Source organism: Schistocerca nitens, chromosome 9 (assembly GCF_023898315.1).
Source record: "Schistocerca nitens isolate TAMUIC-IGC-003100 chromosome 9, iqSchNite1.1, whole genome shotgun sequence".
Lineage (NCBI taxonomy): Eukaryota > Metazoa > Arthropoda > Insecta > Orthoptera > Acrididae > Schistocerca > Schistocerca nitens.
The window spans coordinates 277,208,636-277,235,612 of NC_064622.1; the positions used below are offsets into that span (position 1 = coordinate 277,208,636).

At 36.0% G+C, this 26,977-nt stretch overlaps 1 protein-coding gene across 2 annotated transcripts; it reads right to left on the bottom strand.

The window, feature by feature from the left end:
* LOC126203399 (ankyrin repeat and SOCS box protein 14-like) lies at positions 1 to 25,045 on the bottom strand. 2 transcript variants are annotated; one of them, XM_049937705.1, is made up of 8 exons: positions 24,969 to 25,045; positions 15,103 to 15,375; positions 9,280 to 9,405; positions 6,934 to 7,129; positions 5,830 to 6,073; positions 4,156 to 4,394; positions 3,410 to 3,619; positions 1 to 1,403 (listed from the first exon to the last, which is right to left on the bottom strand). In XM_049937705.1, the coding sequence occupies exons 2-8, from the start codon at positions 15,354 to 15,356 to the stop codon at positions 1,296 to 1,298; spliced, it is 1,377 nt and encodes a 458-aa protein (XP_049793662.1). In that variant the 5' UTR covers positions 15,357 to 15,375; positions 24,969 to 25,045; the 3' UTR covers positions 1 to 1,295. The 2 variants fall into 2 exon arrangements, with proteins under 2 accessions (XP_049793662.1, XP_049793661.1); XM_049937704.1 differs by lacking the exon at positions 24,969 to 25,045 and having other exon boundaries at positions 15,103 to 15,393.
* Positions 25,046 to 26,977: the final 1,932 nt, after the last annotated feature.

A 26,977-nucleotide genomic window follows, 5' to 3' on the forward strand; every position in this document is an offset into this window, starting at 1 on the left:
TTTCATCATAATAAATTTATTTTAAGCTTTAGATAAAAAGTTGTAATACTTAAGAAATACTGCATGTTGTTTGAACAATGTGACACAAAGAGATTACTTAACGAGCCTAGTGGCTGATATATTTTGCATCATATCTCATCACCATAGCAAAGGTATAAAAATATACAATTCTAAAACCTACAAAAATAATCACAATAATCAACAATTACTTCAGTCATTTTTCAGTATCTACCTCCATATGCAGAGATAACCAACAGACTGGTATACATATAAATCTCCAGAAATGTGCAGATACAATTATTTAATCAACAGCTGGAGACATCTCTTCAAATAATTGTATACTCATAAGCATCTACTCTTAATGAATGATATTTGAAAAGTATAACAAGAAACTGATAATTCTTTTCTTAAGAGCACACTTGTGGCACTGTAAACATGTATAGAATGTGTTTTAATCAAAGATGTAGAAATAATTTTAAGTCACACAAATACCAATAACCACCAACATAACAACAAATAATTTCTCTTTCTTCATAAACATGCAGTTATCACAATGCTCGTATTGAAATTGTTTTCTGTCTAAATTGCATGCAATTCCTTACAAGATGAAACTTATATTATGATGCATTCAGGATAGGCACAAGCGCAGTTCAATTGATGTGTTTATTTTCTGTCTCATTGTTTTTTTCTATTATCTATGCTCTATAAATGTTCTGTGGTGCCCTATTGTACATAATTTAAAGAAAGAAGAAGATTAAAGGAAGGGGATAATGGTAAAGAGGAAGAAATGAGAGACAGATGATTAAAAAGAAGTTAAAGAGAGATTTATGGTAGAAAAGAATTCAAGTGAAAGGACAATTTCGTATTTAACTTCCAGTATGTGCTCACATCACAAACTGTTAATCAAATTAAATGTTTATTTACAATGAAATAAATTTGGGCACCACTCACTTATATGTGCTCTGAGCCTTATCAATCCTAGTGCCAGGCCTAAAGGCATTACATGCTTTCTCATGGTAATTGATATTACATTTGCAGATTACATTATTGTTGCTTGCCATTGAAAACTATTCTGAACTAAGGAAGCTTTTGCCTTCGTGTGGTTCACACATCTATAGTGATAAACAGTAAAAAATGTTTTTTCTTTAAGAAATGCTATATAGAATCTACAAATTTTCTTGGAAATAAAACAATCAGCTACTAAAGTACAAATACAGTAGAAAAAACATATTTTGATCACAGGCTGAGTAGCTTGAATGTACATCCTGGAGGCCACCTGAGCTGCATTTGTGGTATTAAGGCCACTCATACAACAGGTAGCCGACAAGCACACTTGGCAGTGGAAGTTGTGGTACGACCTCTGGCAGCCTTTTCCCCAGCCACCTCCTTAAAAACAGTCGTGCCTGCAACCAAAATCATTTCATAATATGAGATTCATTCAGGATTTAAAAAAAAAATTAGAGTTCATTATCTCTTTGTATGCCAAGTTAATTACTATTGGTCTGGTGCACTGGCCAAACTGGACGTGAATTTTTGGCAGATTTTCAAACAAATTTACATTACTGGAAAAATGATTCACCAAACAGCTTAAGTATCCCCAAAAGTATAGAAACAAAATTAATGTCAGTCTGATTTAATTACTTTTACACCTCAATCCTTCCCCAGTCGAATTGTATACAATGAATGTCAATATCAACACAAAATGTGAATGTAACAAACAGCCTGCAAACAGAGTTGTGACATGTCTGAATTTTATTAAAGTAAAACTGATATACTTTTATCAAATAGGGAGAACACTGCAGCTGTATACATGACAGAAAAAGAATGAAGATGGTGACCATGAGATGACAGATTCCTTGTCATACATAGGGTATGTTTCCAGAAAAATAAGTACACTTATGAGGAAACAATTTGAAATAATCCTTTATCCTCCAACTAAAACACTGGTGCTTGGTGATTCAGTGAGAGATGGCTTTTCACAACGTGACACGGTAGTTTACAGGATTTCACATGGCTTTGTGAAGTCTTATATAGGGTGAACCAAATGCACAGTTCAGGGGTGTGTTATGAACCTACAGCATACTCACCTCTTTCTAACCAGTAAATCCACTATTGTGGAATATTGTATTTCCACAAGTCATTTAATGGAAAATGACAAACAGAAAATTGTGGCCTATATATCCAACTTTTTAGACTTAAACATTAGGGAATCATGGAAAATATGACTTTTGAAAGAACACATCAATTGGAATGGTGGGCTCCAGCTGGCTACTGCATAATATCCTCTCATGAGGACACTCACTTCCCTAGTAATCTGCATTTTTTTATATTGGTTCAGTGAATAAGGTTGATCCATTTTATATCATAAAAATTAGTGTTATTACATCCATGTGAGAATACTGAGCAACAGCACTGGAGAATTGTGAGAGTAAGTAAAAACTACATCTCTGGTTACAATGAAGTGTTTAACATCATGAGGAGTAACATTCATTGACCGAGCGAGGTGGCGCAGTGGTTAGCACACTGGACTCACATTCGGGAGGACGACGGTTCAATCCCACGTCTGGCCATCCTGATTTGGGTTTTCTGTGATTTCCCTCAATCGCTCCAGGAAAATGCCGGGATGGTTCCTTTGAAAGGGCACGGCCAATTTCCTTCCCCATCCTTCCCTATTACGATGAGACCGATGACCTCGCTGTTTGGTCTCTTTCCTCCAAACAACAACAACAAAGTAACATTCATTGAGCAGAATGCATGGCAAGCAATTGTAGAGAATGACTGTACCAGTCATTTCAGAGAATTTGACACTGAGATGATTTGCCTGCCAATGACAAGAGAGCTGGTGCATGAAATGGTTAAGTTACATTAAATGGCTAATCAGATAGCTCTGTTAAGAGCAGTGCTATATAGTACTCACAGAAGACTGATTATACAGGAAAAAATAACAGTAATAATAAATAGTTGTTACCAGTTGGCAATGTTGTGTAAGACCTTTACCACATATGGCACTTGGAGCAAGCCACCAACATACACTAGAGAAACATGCATTCAGATAATTTCTGTGGCTCAGCAACTTGTGAGTACAACAAGCATGGTACCAATAGAAAACTGAGTATACGACCTCAACATACTTTTACCAGGTTACACCTGAAGGTGGCCAGAAGACACTGTACTGAAATACTATTCGGCTATTTATTCCTAACTTCAAGGAACAAATGCCAATATTGGAAATATTTAAAATGGTTTGCAGTAAGAATATGCCACAATAACACAATATAAGCAGTATACAGCACACTACTAAATTAAGCAGAACTTGTAGCTATCTCAATTACTAAGGCATATTAATTCTAATTTTTTTCCCAACAATTTTCTGTACAAGGTACAATAACATTGCTTTTGTTTTACTGACCTGACTAAGAAGTGGGAGTGGACTCCTGGCCAAGCTGATAAGAAATTCTTTTTGTTCCTCTGTAAGGGCTGCTGATCGCTTTATCATACATGGATCAAAGCTCTCTGCTGCTGATGCTAGTTGAAAGAACAGTCCTGGAGGTGATTTTGACAGGTTGTGTAGAGAGTTCAGTATTCCATGGGGGTCTCGAAACTGTGTCTTCATCACAACCTGCATTGTGAACAGAAGAATACTGATCATGATCCTTTCCTCGAATAATGACAAAAAATATTTAATACTTTGATGTGATGTTAGTTAGTGATGATTATGTGCTGGTGGTAACAGGGGGGAGTCTGCATATAAAAAGAGGATTTGGGAGGAAATTAAGGGTGACAGAAAGTAATCTCTGGAAGGATAAAATAAATTAAAAATAACAAATAAACTAAGAAATGAAGCTTGAAGGCATCAAGAGGAACTGAAATGGACAATTGACAAGGAGTAGTTTGATATCTTAAAGAGGACAAGGACAAAGGAGAACTGGGAGATTCAGGCCAAGTGGATTTTGTGATCTTGGAGATTGGAACAGAAATATTTTTCATTAGTGCAGTTCAGAGCTGCTGAAGTCGAAATAAGCACCCTGAAAGCTTGAGTCATGGAAGAGCTGTTGAAATCAGCCATCTTGGGAAGGATAAATCTTCATAAGCAGGACAGTATTACCATACAAAGAAACATATCATATTAATAATCAAATATATTTTAATACAAACCTTAGCCCCATATCTGAGCAGTAATGCAACTATCTCAGGAGACACATGCTCTGATGAAGCAACATATTCAGACAGCACAGGCCTTAGACTCGACCCACCATCACTTTCAACCAACAAATTAGGATCTGCACCTGCCTTCAACAGCAGACGCAAAAGCTCTTCTCGGTGTGGTATGTTTTCCGCACATGCAACATGCAGAGGGGAGCCAATTATGGGAGAACTGGCATTCACCTCTGCTCCTGTAACAATATGACAATACTGTATTCAGAATGTTATTCAATGGAAAAATGCCTTCTGGCATAGAACAGTAAGAAATAGGAACAGATGCAAGTATTTTGATTGTTTTTATCATGTAGATAAAGATAAATTTTATGGTATTCGTGTTTAGCAACTGAATATTTATTGTTTTCAAGCACATATATTTTACCATGTCATATTAGGCATTATCAGCGTTCTACAAAAAAAAAAAAATAAATAAAAGATATAATTGTTTAACTACACACCAACATATTTTTGCTGAGATGTGTAATGTTTTTTGTCAGCACACTTAGGGCATTTTACTATTTACACTATGGAACGCATAATTTTTCCTGTCAGTACATATAGGTTATCTTACTATTTACACTATTTACAAAATATAACAGTGTGCTTTAGCATTTAACTTTATGTCTACTAATATTTTTGTTCATGTTCTGTCTCTTGTGTAAGCACTACATGATGTTCATTGAATGCTTACAAAAGAGTGAATGAGCACATCAAAAGAACAGAAGACAGAAAATTAAATACTAAATCACTGTCCTATAATTGTAAATACTGTAAATAGCAAGAGTACATAAATATGCCACTGGGAAAAATACAGTGCTGAATCACAAGCAAATATACCTCATAAAAAAACATGTCATCACTTTTATTTATTTTTACAGTCCCTGATGATGCCTAATAGAAATAGGTGAAACATATTTGGTTGGTGAAATTAGGCCAGAACAGGCTGAAAGGCCTAATCTGTGAAAGGCAGAAGATGAGGAGGAGGAGAAGAAGAAGAAGAAGAAGAAGAAGAAGAAGATAAACATTGTAGCAGCAACTAAAGAAGAATGGCTGTAAATATAAACAACACTACTATTTTAATACTTCCAATACATTTTAGTCTTCTGAGAGAACATTATTTGGAATCAGCTCCTTATCAAATAAATAAATATCATTATAGTCACTTATGGGCCATACACACATGCTGTATTAATTCACGCAGTATGGTATGCTTTAGTAATACTTTAAAACTAAGACGTAATCCAAATTATTATATCACAAGAGACATAAGAGAGACAGGATTTCAGCAACCATTGGGAGTGTTATAAAAAATATCCTTTTAAACGAACATTGATGGAAAACATGAAAGTAAACAAAAGAGAGATAAACCTCAAGGAAACAGAATAAAAAATTAAAATTACTGACTTATCAGAAGACACAACTTCTATAACGAAACTGGATAGGAAAATACACCAGAAAGTGAAATTTCTGGAGGAAGTTGTCATACCAGTTATTTCTGAATTACTAAACCTTCTATCTTTATATTATTATTATTCATTCTAATACTCATAAATACCAAAGACCCATTTCCGAATATTATTCATTAAAAATCAAATTAGAGACTTTGTACATAGTCCAGAAAATAATTACCTGCTTCAAGGAGAATTCGGACAAGCTCTGGATCCCCTCTTAGAATGGCCAGATCCAAAGGAGTTGGTTTCTGGTATTCTGGGGGAAATGATGCTCGAGCTCCTTGTTTCAGTAGAAGATTTACTGTAGCCACATTTCCTGAGAGCACAGCATAGTGGAGAACTGTACGATAATCATGTCGTTCATCCGTCATTGCATTTACATTAGCTCCAAATGACAGGAGTAACAATACAGACTCCATTCCCTAGAAGCAAGAGTGAATGTTGTTCCTGAGTGACAGTCTCTCATTTCTTTATTAGTGAAGTTAAGAGCCTACAACGTGTGAAACTCTGGATTTACCCAAGCTCAATATTTTAAATGAAGAATATTAATTTGAGTATTCTTGCAAACAAAAATTAGCGCCCTCCAATGCTCTTAGTGTTAATGAGACATTAAAATCCAACACTCTTTTATTCCTTCAAACAAAAAGTAAAATCTCAAATCTTTTACTTATAGTTGAATTCCAGGTTATTCTTTGAAGCAGCACTCTACAAATCATTAACATATTTATTATGTAGAAGTTAGTGATAAGCATATGGTGTTTACAGCTGGCTGATTTTGAAATTTAGTTTTGATTAAACAACCATGCTCTGAAATAAAATTATGTGATATTCTGTTTCAAAAGTCATTTTCAGATTAAGAATGCTAAAAACTCCAACAAATCAAAGGTGTCTCACCGGCAACACATTTTGCTTATTAGCTGACCATATGGAGTCTTTGAATTCTTCACAAAAGTGTAGGAAATAATGTTTCTAGTCAAATAAGACTGTTATTATAATTCAAACATAATTTTTCTCAAGCTCATCTTTTTTTTTTTTTTAATCATAAATCCTGGACAGCAACAAAATATGTGAACCAGTATGTAATTTTATCGAAGTAGGTTCTTCATTTTTCATTAGGTAATCATGCATCTGACCACTTTCAATTGCTACATTCCTTCCTCACAGACAATTCTAGTAGTGCTTCCAGAAACTTCAGTATGCACTACAAAACATGGGCTGTGTTTATGATTCCAGCACAGATGTATTGATGTTAAAGTGATAACACAATATAATACACACCAACCTGTGGCAAACGAGCAGCTTTCATAAGTGGAGTTAGGCCAGCACGATCTCGTGAGTCTGGATTGGCACCAAAAGACAATAGAAGCTGCATAAATTCAACATCAAGTGGTGATACGAGATTTATCTCAGAACCAAAGAAGTAACGCTTGTTGGGATCAGCTCCATGTTCTAGCAAAATTCGTGCTACATCTGCATGTCTGTAATGTCATTACAATGAACATCTGGAAATCAGTCAGCTTATGCATTATATGTACTGAAAACACAAAAAGCACTACACAGGCTTATTTTGGTGAAAGATTATTGGATACAATTAGATTGTGTGTAATACATCAAAACAACAATAAAATATTAAAGCTTATCAGAAAATAAATTAAACTGGTACTAAATAGCTCACAACAATAATCATATTTTTGACTTTGTTTATATCATGTTTGTACACAAAAATGAAGTTATCTGTAATTGGTATCTGATACATGCACACAAACGAGTATAAAAGCAAATGTGACAGCCAAATTGGGAAAAAGTAAGGTTTTCCTTTTGCAGTTGTTAATAAATACACTTGGCAACTAAGAATAGTAATGTTTTTGTAAGAGCGCTCCTTTACAGCTGTAGCAATGAAGTACCATATTGCTCTTCCATAATCAAAGAATTTTATAATTTAAAATAGCATGTTTTCCAATAGTTTAATTGATTTGTTTGCCTAACTGTATCAGGTGAAAGTGCTTACTATAAAAATTTGGGGTCTGAATTAAGACTATGACCCTTTCAGTTGTTCTCTGTTCATTTCTTAAAATGTCAGTCAGCATAATGGCCAGTTTGAGAGGTGGCACATAGGGGTACTTCAACTGATTACTGGGTCTCTTGACAATGGTGCTGGCAAAAAAGAGTGACTAACTTACATTGAGCTAGTTAGCTGCAGAACAAAACCCCTTTGACTGAAAGGCCTGACATTATCAGAGTACAGGTTTTGTCTCAAATGGCTTATGAATGCACCATCTTGCAAGGATTCATATGCCCTTGCAGATGATAACTTCTTCATCAGGTCATCAATAAACTTGAACATAACTGTCTTTTCTCACATATATAATCTTTCTGAAAAAAATCACATTACTTGAAATAACATGTAATGCATAAAACTAACTGCAACTTAGTGTCGATCACAACAGGAACCTTGGGATGAATAATTAACACAAGATCATTCATATGATTGAAGGACTTTTCATCTGGCGAGGGATGATAATGTGCTTACTAGCTGTCTCATATCGCAAGGAACGCTATATCAATGTGGAATGTGCAGCTGCCTTAATTTTGATGTGCCCTTAAAGCATTTCATACACTTTAATAATGTAAGACATATCTCCCAGATTTTTCCACACTTTTAGTCATAAGGTTCTCTAACTTGCATTCAAAACTGATGTAGCCATTTATATGAATGATATAAGAGGATCCTTTGAAATGAACATTTGAGATCTTTCCATTGCTCCAGATATTCATGACAATTATTCATGGGAACTTCTTTTTTACAAGTCGTACAAAGATTTTTCTGTGCTCAGCAGCCAAAATATGCTTAGAAAATGCAGTTAACTATTGATGTTGCATAACTAAATACTCAGATAAAAATCAGTTCCAATTTAGCTGCCACAAACTTGCTGGCATACTTCTGGATGTTCAGCTGATTTTTTTTCCATTTTATAAGTATGCACAAAGTTTTGACAACCAACCCAGTCATCTTCTTAAGGTGCTATGAGTTGTGTTGTTATATGCACTTGCTGTCTGATTCCAATCAGATTGTGAACTACTGTTGCTCTCGCACCACTATTTATAGCTGATTATGAGTTCAACTCCTGACAGTCTGGTTGGATCAAGGCAGTGCATACACATAGTGGCACAACTTGCAACACCTGAAGAATATGACTGGATTGGTTCTTGAAATATACTGCATAATATGGAAACAGCGTTAATCAGTTACACTGGGAAAACATAAGAGATCATGGCGCAACCTTTATTTGAAAATTCATTATGTAAATGTTTTGGTATATATACAACCATAATAAGAGAAATATTTGTGGTAAATTAGATAATTTTATCAAATTACAAAATAAGTATTGCAAAAAAAGCAATATGAAAATAATGATATTAAAAATGTCAAATTCAATTTTAAACTTTTAAGTAGCTATAATTAATTACAAACTGAAACTAAACAAAATATTGGGAGAAACATGAGGGATTATTGGCTATATTGTAACTATTTAAATATGGATATACCTCCATAAATTCTCACAATATTACAAAATACAGTATAGCACATAGTCACAGACTAATTTATGTCACATAATATTAGTTCTACCTGTTACGGATGGCAAGACGCAGAGGCTCATCGCAGAGTGTGGTGCGTGGGAAAGGGTCATCAGTAGGCTCACGGTAGTCGACGCGAGCTCCTTGCTGCAGCAGTAATGATACCAGTTCTGTGTATCTATTGGACACAAATGTGAGGTAAGTGTACAGCTAGCTAGTGGTACAAGAAACATCAAAATTCCATTGTCAATATAATTCTGACAGTTAAAATTTTGTTCTATATAAAGGTTTTTACGTGCAGGTTTTTTAATATGTATACAGCAAAATGTGAAACTTGTCCTTCAGGTATACTCATTACTAAATGACTGCATGCAGATGCTACTTTTTTAATTTACTGTATGCCTTACAATGATTCTGATCAGTCTGTCAGATCTTTGGAAGTTATGGCACTTTTCCTATCTTGCCTTTAGTTCCCAACAATGTAATTAATGGTAATGTAAAATAAAAATTCCTAATCTTAAATTATTTAACAAACAATTAAACAATTTTTGGCTGCTCTTTCTTCAGTGTTACAAAGTATGTAAGTTGTAATGTCAATATAGTATTTCATTTGGGTTTATGAAGGAGAGAAGAAGTATAATTGGTCTGTCAGCAAAAGAATGTGTTTATTATGTAAACATTGCCCTTCTTTGTTGAAAGTCTCCTTCTTGGTCCATGCACATCATCAAATATTTTTTCAGCATGTAAATTCCACCCCTGTACTTTGATTCTTGAAGATGTGCAAATACCCATGTACAGCAGCCATATCCTTCTCATTGTGATAACATTTTTAGACACAATTTTCTTTATATGTAGTAGTAGTGTCCCAGACAGATGTCTCAACTGTTCATAATTCAGATTCCTTAGTTTTTCCCACTGTCAAAACTTCTTTGTGGTTGAGATCAAAGTCTTAGTGAAAAATTTAAATTATTTTTTTTTAAATTAACTTATTACATTTTTGCAACCCAACCTTTTTCTCAAATATTTTTCATTCAATTGGTCCAGAAAATGTGTGTGGCATTAACTAGCTATAGTTTTATCCTTCACACAGCATTCATTCAGAAGAACCCTTTTTGCATCTCAAAAAGCATTGGTTAACCTTTCTGGCACATGAAATTGACTTTATCCCGTTTTGCGCACAGCTCAGGGGGTTCCTTCCACTACTTCGATTTATGTTTCATTTCCAGTATAAATTAATACCACATTAATAAAATTGGTGCGGAAATTCAGTTGGAATGCTGAAAAATCCACTTACGTATTTAGTTTTGACCAGCATTCAACAAATATGACACCTTGTGCAAAACTATCCAATGGTTAACTCTCCAGGTAAAAAGTATCACACTCTTTCATCTAATATCCTGTGGCATCAGCTATTTGATGCACATTAATTTGCTCATTATCCAATACTATGCCTTGCACTTCCTTTGTACTTTCATATATGGTTGCTCAACGTTTTGGGATGTCCCTAACATGAATCAACTTCTCAGTAAATTTGTCTCTTGATTTCAGTCACCCATATACAAACCATTGAAAATGAATGAGTAAACTGTTTATAAGCCTTCTCCAATGTTTAATGAACATTAGAAAAACATTATTTATGGTATTCCAGTTTGTTCATTTAAATGGAACACAAAAAACACAGTTGCTTTAAAAACAGCCCTATACCTAAAACTACAAGACATGTAACATGCTGTAGCAGGTTATTGAATACATGTATATCCTAGAATGTGGCTTCTTTATGTTCTAACATTAAACACTTAGTCTTTGTAAGAAGTTATTTTTATCCTAATATGAACTCATGCTTTCAATTATTTTTTGAGACAAAAGAAATGTTGATTAGACCACAGAACATCAATGAATACATCTATAGTGAAACAGCTGTCAAAATACCACATTTTTTGCAATGTCTTTGCAGGATGTTCCAGAAATAACACCACATACAATTCTTGAAACATTCTTTTGTATTCAGATATACTCTGTACAATCCCATTATGTGACCACCTGTCAAAAGCCTGAATAACCAACCTTTGTAGCACATACCACTGTGAGATGTGCAGGAAGAGAGCCACTGAAGTTCTGGAAGATACTGACAGGGATGTGCAACCAAGCTGACTTTAGTGCCATGGCCAGCTGTGCTAAGTTTCTGAGTTGAGGATCCATGGTATGTACAGCCTAATTGAGGTGGTACCACAGATTCTCAATTAGGTTTAAATATAGGGAGTCTGGTAACCAGTGGAGTACAGTAAACTCATCTTCATGCTCTCCGAACCACGCATGTACACTGCGGGCTGTGCGACACGTTGCATCGTCCTGTTGGTAGATGCCATCACACCAAGGAAAAAAACCTGCATATAGGGGTGGACATAGTCCGCAAGGATAGATGCATACTTCCTTTGATCCATTGTGTCTCCCAGAATGATGAGATCACTCCAGATCATAACACTCCCTCCTCTGGCCTGGACCCTTCCACTGACTGTTGCAGGGTGTTTGCTTTCAGATGTTTCACACCGTACACGCCTTTGACCATCTGTCTGATAAACCATGAAACATGATTCATCTGAAAAGATTACCTGTTGCCTCTCACTGGATGTCCAGTTGCAATAGTGGCATGCAAAGTCCAGCCTTTGTCACTGATAAATAGCACTCAACATGGGTGCATGAACTAGGCAGCTGCTGCAGAGGCCCATACACAGCAACATTCGCTGAGTGGGCACTAAGGAAACACTGTTGGTAGCCTCTAGGTTCATCTTGGTGGGCAGTTGATCAACAGTTGAATGTCTGTTCGCCCATACACATGTCTGCAGCCATCATTCATGCCTGTCATTTATGGCTCATGGTGCAGCACAGTTGCCTCAGTATGTTTTGAATAGTGCCATTTTGCCATGCACAGTATATGACTGTACACGAACAGTTTACAAACACAGCTGTTTTGGAAATTCTTCCAGCCTTGCCCTGAAAGCCCATGATCAAGACCTCTTGTACATCAGATAAATTGCTCCGTGACACATTGCAAGAATGGCACTGTTTTCTGAAGCCCCCTGACATGCATTGTATAACCTACACTGCTAGTGCCGTCACCAGACATCTGTGCATGGTTATTGCATGTTGACGTGAAACATAGTGTGGTGCTCACATTACGTCAAACATAGTGTGGTGCTCACATTAATGTGACTGAACCGTTTATTGTCCCTGAATGCCTGCTTTCCTCTATAAATGATTCTACAACCCCAAACCATTCATCAAAGATCAAAAAAGGACAAATAGGGGATCTCAGTACAAATTTAAATCAAGTTAAATTTCCTAAAAAAGGATCCTATTAATTTTTTCTCTAGGGCTAATAGTATCCATGTTTAATGGGATAGAAAATTACATATTATTAAAAACAATGTTTTGATGGTATAAAATTAATGATTACTGTTAAATGAAGTAAGTTAAGAACAAATATTGAATGTGTGTATCACATCTAAGCGCAATAGAATCATATTAAGGACGTCTAACAGGTTAGAGGGAGGTAGGGGTGAAGGGTTGAAGTATAAGTGACTTTCCTCATTTATAGGTCTGCAAACTGAAGAGCAAGAAGGTGATTCCCCACTCCACCTACCCCACTAAGTTACAAGAGCCAACTGTAGGGTGTTTCACACAGTTGTATTGATCATTTGCAGAACACCTTACGAATCACTGATGACACAATGTGGAAACATGCCCAGGTCACATTTACTTTCTGCACTGTGCACTGAGTTACTAATAATACTAATGCAAAAAACAAACAATGGAAAATCCATAATGGAATGTAACAATACCAGAGAAGGAAAGTTGCTGCTCACCATATAATGGAGATGCTGAGTCACGATAGGTACAATAATAAGATTCACACAATTAAAGCTTTCGGCCATTAATGCCTTTGTCAGCAGTAAACACACATACACACATGCGCACACTTACATAAATGCAACTTGCACACACATCAGCAGTCTCAGAGAGCTGAGACCACACGTTACCCCTAGAGAAAACATTACCCCTAGAGAAAAAAATCAATAGAATATTTTTTGGTAGGAAGTTTCATGTAGTTAAATTCTATATCAGGGAAAAATTTATCTAGAAGCTGCTTTTCAGTTATTCAAGAAAAACATAAGAAAGTGACCTTTAAAAGCCACACCACCCAAAGCCCATCCGAATGTTCACACATCACAGGTGGGGACTTCTAGTATGTTGTTCATGGCACTCCCCTATCACTGTACAAAAATTTGTGATTACATGAATTTTTTTCCCCTAATTTTCCTTCATTGATTGGACAACCCATTTATAATGGAAACATGGTGAATAAATTGATTTCTTCTCTTTTAAATTGTATATGTCTGTAATACTGTATGCAGCAAATGTATCCAAATTAAGATGAAACAATAAATCTGTGGTTGTGATCTACCTTCAGAGGCTAAAACTGAAGACTATCGGTTTTTTGTAGTTCATTGCTCAAATAGGTAGACGTTTTTCTGCATTTAGCCCAATTTTATCTTTATATTTATGATTATTTACAACTAATTACACATATGAATAGATGATGTCCTGCATATATATCCTCTGAACTAGTGTTATGCACTGATAAGCAAAAACATTATGGCCACTGCCCACCACGAGGTTGGATGCTGCCTGGCGACATTGCAGGTGCATGACATGGTAACAAAGTTGTATAAGTGGAGCAGACACGATTGGGTAACCATCCTAACAAAGATATACACTGGAAATTGGGAAATACATTGGGATAAGTGACTTTATGAAAGGGCAGATTATTATTATAATGCAGATCCTCCAAATGAGTATCTTAAAAACAGCAGAGCTGATCAAATGTGCTAATGTTGTGAGCATCTACGGAATGAGGTAGGACAGTGCAACTAGCACTAGCCGCTAAATGGTTGGACATCAGCTACTCTTCACAGAATGTGGGGTTCGGAGATTTGTCTGCTCCTTAAAGTAGGCTGGATGATGATCTGTGGCAGCTCTGCTGGTGCACACACAAGTGTTTCAGAGCATCCCATTCATTGTACATTGTTGAACATGGAGCTCCACAGTAGATCACCCCTACATATTCACATATTGACCTAGTGACATAAATTATGATTGCAGGGGACATGGAACCATAGGGATTTGCCCATTGATCAATGGAAATGTGTTGGCTCTTCGGATAATCACATTTTTGCTACACCTGGTCAATGGTCATCTCCACAAATACCAACATTGAGCTGACACAGCAGTTCAAAACTTGCAGGCTATCATGGATGCAGGCTCATGGGAGGAGTATTATGCTATGGAGGACGTTCTCCTGCATGTGTGTTTGACATGTTCTAATAACTGAAGACATGCTGACAGCTGTGAACCACATGCGTCCCTTCACATTTGATGTCTTCCCAACAGCGATATCATCTTTCAGCGGTATAGGAAACTGTCCATGTCTCAGAGCCATTTCTGAGCCACAGTGGCTTGAGGAGCATTATAGTGAACTCAAGTTGATGTCTCGCCGACAGAATTCGCCTGATGTAAATCCTATGGAACCCATTTGGGTCATTGTCGGGTGCCACCACCACATATGCAAATCAACAGCCCATTATTTATGCAAATTACACAACCTGTGCATGGATATTGAATGTCTCATACCTCCACAAACCTACCAACAAACCATATGTAGAATCAGTTATATATTTCATTCCAAAGATGGAAAAACAAGCTATTATGCAGGTGGCCATAATGTTTTGGCTCATCAGTGTAACATTTACAGCATATGGTATAGGCTAAAAGCATTTATTATTAATGTTGATAATAATGGATGTTTCCCTATACTAACCCATGCTCGGCAGCTAAATGCAGAGCTGAATAACCACATTCATCCCGGGCATTGACATCTCCACCTCGCACCAGTAACAGAGTAGCAGCTCCAGAATACCTTTGCCACACTGCATAGTGCAGTGGTCGCAGACCCTGGGCGGTAACTGGCTCATTTGCCTTGGCTCCTCCAGCTAGCAACAGTCGTATTTCATCCAGAGGTTCCATCCGCACGATGCTGTCTGCCAGCTCGCGCTGAAGGCATTCTGTCCTCATTGCTGCAAATGCTCACTACCTGTTTGGTGAAGCAACTGAATTACTCATGGTGCTAGAGGCAACTGTGAATATACACAAAAAACTATTTAAAATAAGTTTTCCAGCAAACAGGAACTAAAAGAAAATCAAACTGAATACGAATCTGTAAGAAATTGAAGGTACCTTTATAAGGAAAGTACACATCTGTCAACCTTTTGTTATTAGCACCTTATGTTTTCATTTAATTTCACTCAGCTCATTTCACTTTCATATTTCAGTTTTGGGATATGGAATTTGCTTCTGTCTTCTTTTATATTTAATGCCTTAATTTTAGCTCCTTTTGACATACTGTGTCACATTAAATAGATTTCTATTTTTTCCTTTAAATTTCTAAGTTTTTTTTCCATTACATTAACATTTACAGATGTAAAGATTCAAAATTGATCTCTCAAGATGAAATGTATAATTATTTCAGACAGAGGAAGCAAAAGCTTGAAAGATTTTCAGGGAGAGTAAGAATAAGAAATGGATTAAATGCTTGAATTTTATAAACCTCTTTCATCATCAACTAAAATAAAGATATCTAGGATAATTCACGAGGGCTGAAAAACAAATCCACTCTCTCCTGCCTATAATTTCTGTGCACAAGGCTACATCCCAGGAAATGAAGAAAACCTTTCATGGTAATACCAATTGAGTCAACCAAATACTCAATTACATATGTACTGTGAGACTACAGAGAGTAAATGACTGCATTTTGCCTTGAATATTAAAGATATATATATATAGCTTACAGAACAGTCCATGGGTGTACTGATGGTCCACTGATGAATTGACCTCCTGGGGGTGCACGGCCAACTTGAATCCCCTTCCCCTTTGAGACATTCTGTATGTTGTCTGTGCCCAAGAGCATGTGTCACCAGTTGTAGAGGCAATTGTGACAATGTCTGTGGTCCAGTTGGTGTGGTGTGGGTATACTCTGTCTGCCTTTGCTACTAGAATATTGTGTTTGCTGAGTGTCTTCCTAATAAGACACAATGCTGGTTCCCAAACCTTAATAAGATTATATCAGTAGTGCCAGTTGATAATATGCACCAGTCTCTGGTGCATATTTTAGTAGTGGACTGCATAAAGAACAACACCTGAAAACCTGACCCTGCTGACAACAGCAGTACTGTAAACCTTCCTGCACAAATAAATCCATGGGAGAATGTTCTTCAACATCAATGAAGCCTCTAAGGCTACTTGGGTGCACAACATGTGGTTCATAAATACACCTTTTCCTTTTAATGTTAACCCTTCTGGGTTGAATTGCTGTTTCATTATTAAGCTCATTATACTATCTTTGAACACTTCTTGCAGTAGAATATTCTCCCTTAAAGAAACGCAATGAACATCATTTTCTTCACTATTACAGACAAAAAATTTCATTCATAGCACAGAGTCATGTCAAATACTATTTATTTATATGCAATTTTCTTTTCTTCCAGCCACAATATGCCGAATAAAATGTTGAAAGAACCATCAGAAAAGGCAGGTTTTATTGCTTCACCAGAAGACATTATCTATGTAGTTTTTAATTTTTAAACTTAGCTTGATTTAGTTGAACCTTCAGTGAAGGGGGCACCATTTCAAATCTTATACATTCAATGAAGGTTTTGGATACTATTTTTATAACAAATTACCTCAGCTATCATTTCTCAAGGATTAAATGTGTGATACACCCAGGGACTAGAAGTTATGAAGCATTTATGGTAATTGACATTTGGAGCTGAATGGTCTCAAGTACCATACTTTTACAAGGTATCTTGGAAATATTTTTTTCAATATTATTGTACTTTATAATGTATGGGAAACAGATGTGTTGTAAGATGATTGATGCTGTTTATTGTGAAGAGACAATGCTAATATCCAATGCTTACTGAACCTGTAGATCCATTTAGGCTGATGAATTGCCAGTTTCAGCAATGTGCTCGCTACTCTGAGAGTACTGTTTGACAGCTTTAAACATTGACATCCATCATCATCAGGAGTAGCTCTCAAATACATATCACATATAATACAGCGTGTATCAAAAAGAATCACCCAATTAAAAAAAATCATAACTATTATGTTACTTGAGATATGAGTGTGAACAACATATTGTTGGAAAGAGTAAACTTTAGAGTTTTACATGGTTCCACCTAGGTAGCAGCAGCACAGGAATTTTTAAATCAGGATTATTGAATGATGGATCGGTCACACCAGACCAAGTAATTCAGCCATACATTACAGCCTCCAAGGTCACTGGACCTGACTGTGTGTGATTATATCTTGTGGGTGTTTATAAAAGACTCTGTTTATGTGCATCCATTACCAACAACAGTGAATGAACTGAGACATCACATAACAGTAGCTGTGGAAGCTGTAAATCAAGACATGCTCACTGCAGTGTGGGAACAATTTGAATACTGCATTGGCATATGCCGTGCATCACAAGCGGGGCATGTTGAACACATATGAAAAGATTTGAATTTTTTTTTTTAATTTCCCATTCATCAAAAAACAAAATTCATTGTATATGTTTATTAGTTTCAGAAAAATAAACATGCCAAATCAGATGATTCTTTTTGATACACTCCGTATAACCAGTTGGACTCAGAGCTCCATAATGCATTTCTTATACACATATGAGATATCACTACTCACTCACATGGCATTAAAAGGTCCACATAGATTTTGAAAGTGACAAATCACTATAAACAATTCTCAACTCTCCTTCAGAACAGGCTTTGCAAGGCCCAACAGTACCAACTAGCAACCGTGCCATCCTCAGCCAACAGGCGTCACTGGATGCAGACAGAGAGGGGCATGTGGTCAGCATACCGCTCTCCTGGCCGTTGTCAGGTTTCATGACTAGAGCTGCTATTCATCAGTCAAGTAGCTTCTCAATTTGTCAGTCAAGTAGCTCTTCAATTGGCCTCACAAGATCTGAATGCATCCTGCTTGCAACAGTGCTTGGCAGACTCGGAGAGTGGCCCATCCAAGTGCTAGCCAAGCCTGACAGTGCTTTGTTTTGGTGATCTGATGAGAACCGATGTTACCTCTGTGGCAAAGCCATTGGCCAAACACTGCAAACAGTAAGTTATATTCCCAAAGGTGTTTATAAACCTATTTTAATTGTGTTTTAAATATCCTGGTACACCAGTTCTGAACCATGACACATCATAATTGGTCCAAAAAGGGGAACATCCAGGACTACTCTGTTACTTTCCCCAAGCTACTCTCCAAAACATTGTGTTTCTGATAAGTTTAACATGTGCAACATAGAATTTTATGCTACCCAAAATGGATTTGAGTGATTTGAACATTGCCACAGGGAGAAATTTCTCCTCCAATAGGAGCCTCTCAGTCTGCTCTAGAAAACCAAGGAAAAATTTTCACAACACTCGCCTAAAAAAACAAAATTGAAAAAGGAAGTGTATTTATGTTGGTATCAGTACCTGAACCCTCTTTGAAATGTATTTAGCAAAATCTCTCAATCAATGGAAAAGAAAATGTAGAGGAAACCTCCTGCTTTACACTGCAATTTGTGGATGATGAAGTTATGATTGCCAATGAAAAAGATGATCTAAAATATATGGTACAAAAACTTCAGGAAGATATAAATGATGGATCATACAACTTAACGCAAAGAAAATAAAATATCTTGCAATAATGGCAGAACTGTCCAGAATCCGACTCATTACAGAGTAAATTACAGCTTGTAGTAGTTATCCATATTTAGGAGTGGGATTTTATATCATAAGTAAAGATGATCAAGAAATTATGAAATGAATAACTCAGGCTAGAAGACTGATCACTTGTTTAAATGGAATCCTTGGGAGTAGTGAAACAACAGAGAAATGGAAATGCATTATCTATGAAATTCTAATTAAAAGTTCCAATATAATAGAGGGAAACATTCCACGTGGGAAAAATATATCTAAAACAAAGATGATGTGACTTACCAAACAAAAGCACTGGCAGGTCGATAGACACACAAACAAACACAAACACACTCACAAAATTCAAGCTTTCGCAACAAACTGTTGCCTCATCAGGAAAGAGGGAAGGAGAGGGAAGACGAAAGGATGTGGGTTTTAAGGGAGAGGGTAAGGAGTCATTCCAATCCCGGGAGCCTTCCCTCTTTCCTGATGAGGCAACAGTTTGTTGCGAAAGCTTGAATTTTGTGTGTGTGTTTGTGTTTGTTTGTGTGTCTATCGACCTGCCAGCACTTTCGTTCGGTAAATAACATCATCTTTGTTTTTAGATATAATTAAAAGTTCCTTGTCATATGGGGCAGAGTCATGAAGAGGTACAAAGGATAAGGAGAGGAAGTTGAAGTTCTCCAAAATAGATGTATTCAGATGACTACTGGGAATATCCAGACGACAGAAAATACATAGCAAATAGGATCCATTATGAATGGATGTAGAAGGGCTATTAAAACCTGACATGGAATGGAAACAGTTAATATGGTACCATCATGCCCAAAGGATGGATGAATCCATGTTACCTAAGAAAACTAACCTGTGGATAACACCGAACTGCAGAAAATGTGGAAGGCTGAGAAAAACTTGGAAAGAAGGAGTTGTAGAAGCATTGAGATCAAGAGATTTAATAGAAAATCAATGCAATGATAGAGAATCCTGTAAAGTGGGCAACAGACAATGCTAAAAGGTATTCTAAACTTGATGTAATGAAAATTAGGATATATAGAATATGGGAGCGGTAATGTTGCTGATACAGTAGCCAAGGACACTTTATTTTGGAGGGAATGCAGTTGCAAGCAACACTTGTCTCCTTGCATATCGAACCATTTGCCAGTGGAATGAAAAGTGGTTCTCCATAACAGAGAAAATGTGATAGACCACCAATTGACCACAGCCACATCCTTCCAATTACATAAAAGAAAGGGAGACCATGATTTGGCTCGGAGTGCAACATTTTCCTATGACACACAACTACATCTTTGGATGACAGGATCAACTGCTAAACACTGCTTTCTCTGCTACATCGAGTTTACACTCCCTGTGATTTAGTGGTTGATAACAGGACAGCTACAGATTTCCAAAGGACTTTCTACCATTTTAACTGATGAAAACGTATATCTTGTAAATTTTTAAAAGTATTTTATTAAATTTCAATTTTTGTAAATTAGCACAGAGAAAATTTCAACTTGTAGTAGTAATTTGACATTTTATCAAATTATTATCCAGCCTCACATTAATGTGATGCCAGTTTATTTCTGTTATCTTAATAGTGTTCTTTCTGTTACTATGTATTCAACTTGCACATAGTTCTTAAAGAGTTAATATTTGTGTTTGATCACATAAAAATGCTTGTAATATTTTAAGAGATGTATTTTAATAATTGATTTTAAATCTCAGTATTCTCACATAGGTGATTCAAGAACAGTTTCAGAAGATAGTTATTATGAGCTATCTGGTAGTCATCCTCAAAATAAATCACCAAACACAACTTAAGCTTCTAATCAGGCTGTTGCTAAATGAATTCATAAATGGTTTAGATAAAAAGAGTAATACTTACCCTACCCTTATAAACATGAAAACACACACACACACGCACACACACAAACTCCTGCATTAAGTGAACCATATCAAGAAGGATGACATTCGGGCATATGGAATGAGTTAAAAGAAAAATCATCTTCCTAAGTAAGTTCCTTTTACTATCAACAGTAGTTTTGAACTCCCACTAAAGAAAGTTTAACATTGATGCCAGGTAATACAGTTAATTGAAGTTCCAGTACATCAGTTAAATTTCAGATATAAAATAGCTGTTCAGTAAAGTTAGTTCTATTTTCCACTTCAGAGTACTTCCTGCAACACTTTAACCTACATGCAGAATGTGTTTTGCTTGCTCCTTCCTCCTGTATTCCACAGTTTAGTATATGATAATTATATTTACCACATAAAGTATGGTTCACAATATTACATGGAGTTATTAATCGGTGTGTAGAAATCTGTTACAGAAGTTTATATTTTTTTAAAAATATGTGTTAGTTAATATAGTACTCTGGAAATGGTGAGTGGATCACAACAGCAATGAATGCAGCAGAAGATGGTAAATCATAATCACAAGAAAACCTGTCACTTTTCTAAATGTAGAAAGAATGATTATGTTTTATGAGAAAGTCATTTACAGAGTGCTACCATGAAAAATATTTAGAAAAATACTACCAGTAAATGATCAAAAACAAGAAGAGGGCTTGTTTTATTAGAAATGTGTAGGAATCATTGATATTTCTAATTCATACAAATTGTCTGACTGTGCCAATAATAAGTGATATGTTACACATCTTCAGCAACACACTTATGAACACTCAAAGAAAACTGCTTGAAGTGAGTATAGTTATTACATCCATAAGACACCAGTGAAAGCAATCAAACCTCAATTTATGCATATTTTATTATTTATTTATATGTGGACTGTTTATTTTATTATTTCTGTGCACCTCCTCCATGTATGTAAAAACATTTAAAATTGTGTCATGAAAAGTGGAAAGGTACAGTTAACACAAAGCACTTACTTTTATAATTTGAGAATGATTCACTCATACTAAAAGTGAGTTAGCAGTTATACAGAGAATAATGACCCTACTGACTGTAATAATTGTATATTGAATGACAGTCGGCTCACTGGCATGTGGTTTTACTTGATTTTATCTGCAGATATCCACCTGTTTCATATTTATGGGATTTTATGCATTTGGAAATATTACTGATATTTGGTTGTCACAATAGATTTTTTTCCTGAATTTGTGTACTTTATAATTTCCACTACTACATTTTTAAAAGCTAGTGAAACATATTAGGATATACAATTGCATTGAAGTTTAATGGAGTAAAATGTTTTCTGCAAGGTACGAAACTCACAATTTAAAAATATTTCAATATATGTCTAGACTATTTTATTAAGAAATTTATGCATTGTAATAACATGCTTAAGAATGTATCTCTACTGTCTTAGTTAATGAGCTCTGTGTATATATTTCTGCAGGTTTTAGTGCGAGGAAGTGGCCTACACAATGAGCTTGGCAATGTTAATGACATTGTTCTTAAAATAAGTGTCTGTTGTGTTGGTACATTTGCTGCTGCCCACCTGTCTGTGGTCACATCGGCCAGCTGGAAAGCATCCATGGCATAGCTGAGAAGTGCCATCAGCAGTTCAAAACGCCATCAGTGCAACTTCCTGATGAAATAATACTTAAAAGTAATTGCAGCATGCAAGCATCTTCACATCATGCCCTCCCTCTTCTCCCTGAGTTGCATTCAAAACTAGTAATTTTCTCAACATTATAAATAATCCAAAGAAATCCAAATCATGCCTTTTCCTTTCTCAAATTCTGATGTTTTGTACGTAACTTCTCAAACACCAAGTGACATTATCCACCCAGTAAGCTGTTCCCAGTATATCTGTATAAGCAGAAAAATTAGAAATCTAAAAGCCTCCTTTCCTAGATGCATTGCAGTATCAATTGGGGATTTTTCAGTCTGATAATGATGTGTCTGAAATGCAGATGCATGCTAAAATTGGCTATTCCAGTTACATACAAACATACAACACATTCTATGGATTCCAGCACAAAGTCCCATACCATGAAACTCTTTGATCCATAAAAACAACTTGAAAAAACTGTTTTCTGTATTTTGTTTCCTTGTGTTATGTTCATTTCCTAATTCCTGATGAAGAATGCTCAGGGATTTGGAAAGAGTAAAAAACAAGTCTCTCATTGTTGAAATTTTCCTTTTTGTAGAATTTGTAGCCTGATGAACTGTTGTAAGTACTGTTGCAATGAATGTATTTACTACTGTCCTGCTCAATTTTGTTACTGTCCTAAAACAGAATACTTATCACAGCAAAGTTTCCTCAGTCAATGATCGTTAATCAATTGATTCTTGTTATAAGTGAAATATGGATGACTGAATGTATTTTATGGAGACAGGTCCCCTTGATAGAGAATGTTTTTTGTGTGTTAACATGTTATGACTTTTACAGGTGAGACGCAATACTAAGAAAAGGAAGTAATGACCTCACAGTGCCATCTACTGCAGTTATTTAATCAGAAAATATGAGACTCATGGGACTTTGACATGTAGGGGTCTAACCAAGCTTCAGAACAGAAGTCCAGTATGTAACTACAGCTCTGGGTATTATTGTTGAGCACCATTTATGTATACGCTTTTATGATGTCAGTGGCAGCTGGGTTTACTGATGGAAGTACTTTTGCATTTCTCCTTTAGTTGATAGTGTTTCAACTTATTGTTAGTTCAGTGAAACTTCTTTATTTTACAATACTTCAAAAGAGAAATGGAGATCATTCACCTAGGAAAATTTGTGAGACAGGAAAGAGCCTTGTGAAGTAATTTCATCTATTACAAAAGCTACAATGGCTAATAATGCTATAAAGATTTAATGAAGTACATGGAATACCTCAACAATCAAGATAATATAGAAATAAACATTGGCTAAATATTATATCCGGCCACTCTGGTTCAGTTCATTTGTCTGGCAACTGTCAAAGAAAACTTGAGTGCCATGTGTTTGGAAGCTATTTCTGTGCCATCTCAAGACATTAGGGAAGCTCCACAAATAACTACCAAGGTCATGCTCTTGGGGAAGCCCTGCCACTGAACAGTGAGAGGACAAAGAACTGATGCATTGCCTCTCACAGCCAAGCAGTGCTGATTTATTTTTATGTTTTTGTTACACAACTTATTTATTTTCAGGTTCATGAATATCTCATTTCCAATTTACTAGCCATTTTTATAGTTCAGACTTGTTCAGATTATCATTTTACATTTTTTTTTATTTGTGGCATTTCCATCAGGTCCATGGTTCAACATTGATTCCCAATTAGAAAAACCTAATGGTTTCATATTTTTTATTCTGATATATTTAAGAACTACCAACAATGATACTTTCATTTCATTTCACTTCAAGTATGATGCTTGACTCCTTGAAGGAAGAAACAGACCTGAAATACATAAATGTGTAAATGGTTCATGACAGCCCCCCCCCCTCTACCTTTTTGAAAGAGGTGTGACTCTCAAATGATATCTGTAATGAGCATGCGAGCATATATAACTAATATGTCTCTGAAAGACATTTTAGAGTAAACACTGTGTATTGAAATTTGTCTATGTATGTGCTGACACAAGCACAAGTTGAAAATAGTTGTACAGGTGTGTTATGTAGCCTGTGTACATGATTGTTCATAATAGGATTATATGTCATCTTTTTATGCATGTGCAAAAATGGTTTCTAAATGACCCTCCTGATCCATACACCTCTAAGAACAAAGTGTTGTGTGCATATGGCAAGAGTACACAACATATCAGCATGTGTTTTACTTCCTTTAAGATGCATTCCAGTTGTCTTCACATATCACTTTTCTTCTGTATTTCACTACAACAACATAAAAATACTCTTCCACTTCTGCATCACTTCTCCAAAACACAAAAAATAACTATGGCGCTGTATGAAATAATAGCAGTCTTCTAGCTTTGATTATAACTTAGTATAGAGAAATACAGCTTCCACAGTATCCAAAAACCAACACACACTTCAGCTGTCACATCAACTTACCCAGCAATTAGCTACAGACAGGAGTAAGACAGACAGTTCACTGCAAGAGCTCAGACAACGCAACTGGCAGCTGCGCATCTGGTCCAGGTATTTATAGAGCAGGCACACGCAGACGCAGCCAACGTGACATGGACTTCCCTCTTCCCCTCCATCTCTCCTCCTCTCGAAGACAGCTTCCCAGTATCCACATGTGCAATCGTGCGCGTGTGCAAACACACACGCGCACACACACACACACACACACACACACACACACACACACACACAACACAACACAACACACACACACACACAAAATCATACACAAAAATCAGCATGCCTTAATAGTTGTGACCTTACCTAACAGCATGGCAACATATCGCATATGTATTGTTGTAGCACTGTGTTTATTAAAATAATTGTTGATGAACAAATATTTCTATTGTTGTATTACATTAAAGAAGAGCTGGATCATTTTCCTTCAAATACAAATGCTTTTCACACCTTTAATCATCTTTATATGCAACTGGTGTTGACAGTCAGAAAAAAAATCTAAGGCAAATGTCACTGAGTACAAGAAAATAACACAAGATAAGATATACTGCATGGTTAAATGAATGATAACAACAATAAATAATTATTTAACGGAGAAATTTTAAGTTAAATTCACTGCTTAGTTAAGTAAACAGCAGAGACAACAAATAATAAAACAGAAAAATAACAATAAGTACACAAGATAGTAATAAAATAGTTCACTGCATGATGTATAGGGTTATATAATAAAGTATTTGTTTATTTATTGTTCATTCTCATAAGAAATGTGGGTCATTTGTTACAAACTCAAAGAACCCTTGAGCAGAGTAAAATGTATACTACTATTGAAAGTGAATGCTCAAAATTTTCAAATAAAAAAATATAGTGTTCCTTTGGTACTAGTACTAGGAGAACTTCTCATCATTTTATCTTTGAATAACATACCATTAGTACTAGTTAAAGCATAATAATGCATGCAGATGACACTACACTCACAAAAGATGGAGACTCAAAAGGACTGGAATTAACTGTTTCTCTACATATGAGAGAGGATGGAACATAGCTTTGAAAAAAAAAAAAATCGATCTGGAAGTGGAAACAGTACAACAAGCAAATCACATGCATACAGAATGTCACAGTCTCCTAAACTCAGCAGTTACACTTGAGATATATCAATCATGTTACAAGAAGGGCAGTTGTCAATTGCACCAAAGCAGAAACTTTTCCAAGTTGGCAGCTGAGCTTACCCCTTGTGGTCTCCCACCACCAATGTCATTTGACAATTTTTTATAACTATCAGATTATATTTGTCTTAGTTTTTAGATTCAGTTTCAGAGGAAGTAGAAGATCACTGATATAAATGAGACACGTAAAGGTTGCACCCATGTAATTTGCTTGAAAATAAGCTTTAGCACATTTCTAACTGGGATAAACTTTGAGACAGTAAATGCACTGCATAATAAGACAGGGGCTGCAGACCATGTCTTATCCACAAGTTAATTAAGCTACAGAAGAAGATTTTCAGGTATATTATAATTTAAGCACAAAATAAGTTGGCACTTTTGTGGAGGGAGTCAGATGCAGAGATGTCAACAGAAGTCAGCTGCTATTGACTTATTTCAGGTAGGTGCCACCCTTAGTTAGGAAACAATACTGTTTGCACTAGCATATTAGCATTTTGTACTTCTGTTAAACTTATATAAAATCATTTAAATGATTTTTAGCACTGTATATCTTCTGTTCCTTGGGTTCTACACTAATGCATGTTTATAGCAGGAAAATTCTAGTAGAACGTAAATACTTTAGGAGTAAAGGATACCATTAACCAAAAAGTAGAAGCGTTGAGTCACCGACAGGCACACACAAACGAGAAGGAAACCTTAGCTTTTGGGGTGATCCTTCCTCAAACTATAATATCAACACATGTGTGAGGCCCCCCCCCCCCACTCCACACCACCTCCCCACCCACACGCACATGCATGCAAAAAACTGCACCT

Excerpts from the sequence above, each read along its gene's own strand:
- LOC126203399 (XM_049937705.1), bottom strand. The coding sequence starts at position 15,356 with ATGAGGACAGAATGCCTTCAGCGCGAGCTGGCAGACAGCATCGTGCGG. Across the intron at positions 4,395-5,829 it reads CCGAATTCTCCTTGAAGCAG|GAGCAGAGGTGAATGCCAGT; the intron begins GTAATTATTTTC and ends ATATTGTTACAG. Across the intron at positions 1,404-3,409 it reads CACTCCCACTTCTTAGTCAG|GCACGACTGTTTTTAAGGAG; the intron begins GTCAGTAAAACA and ends TTTTGGTTGCAG.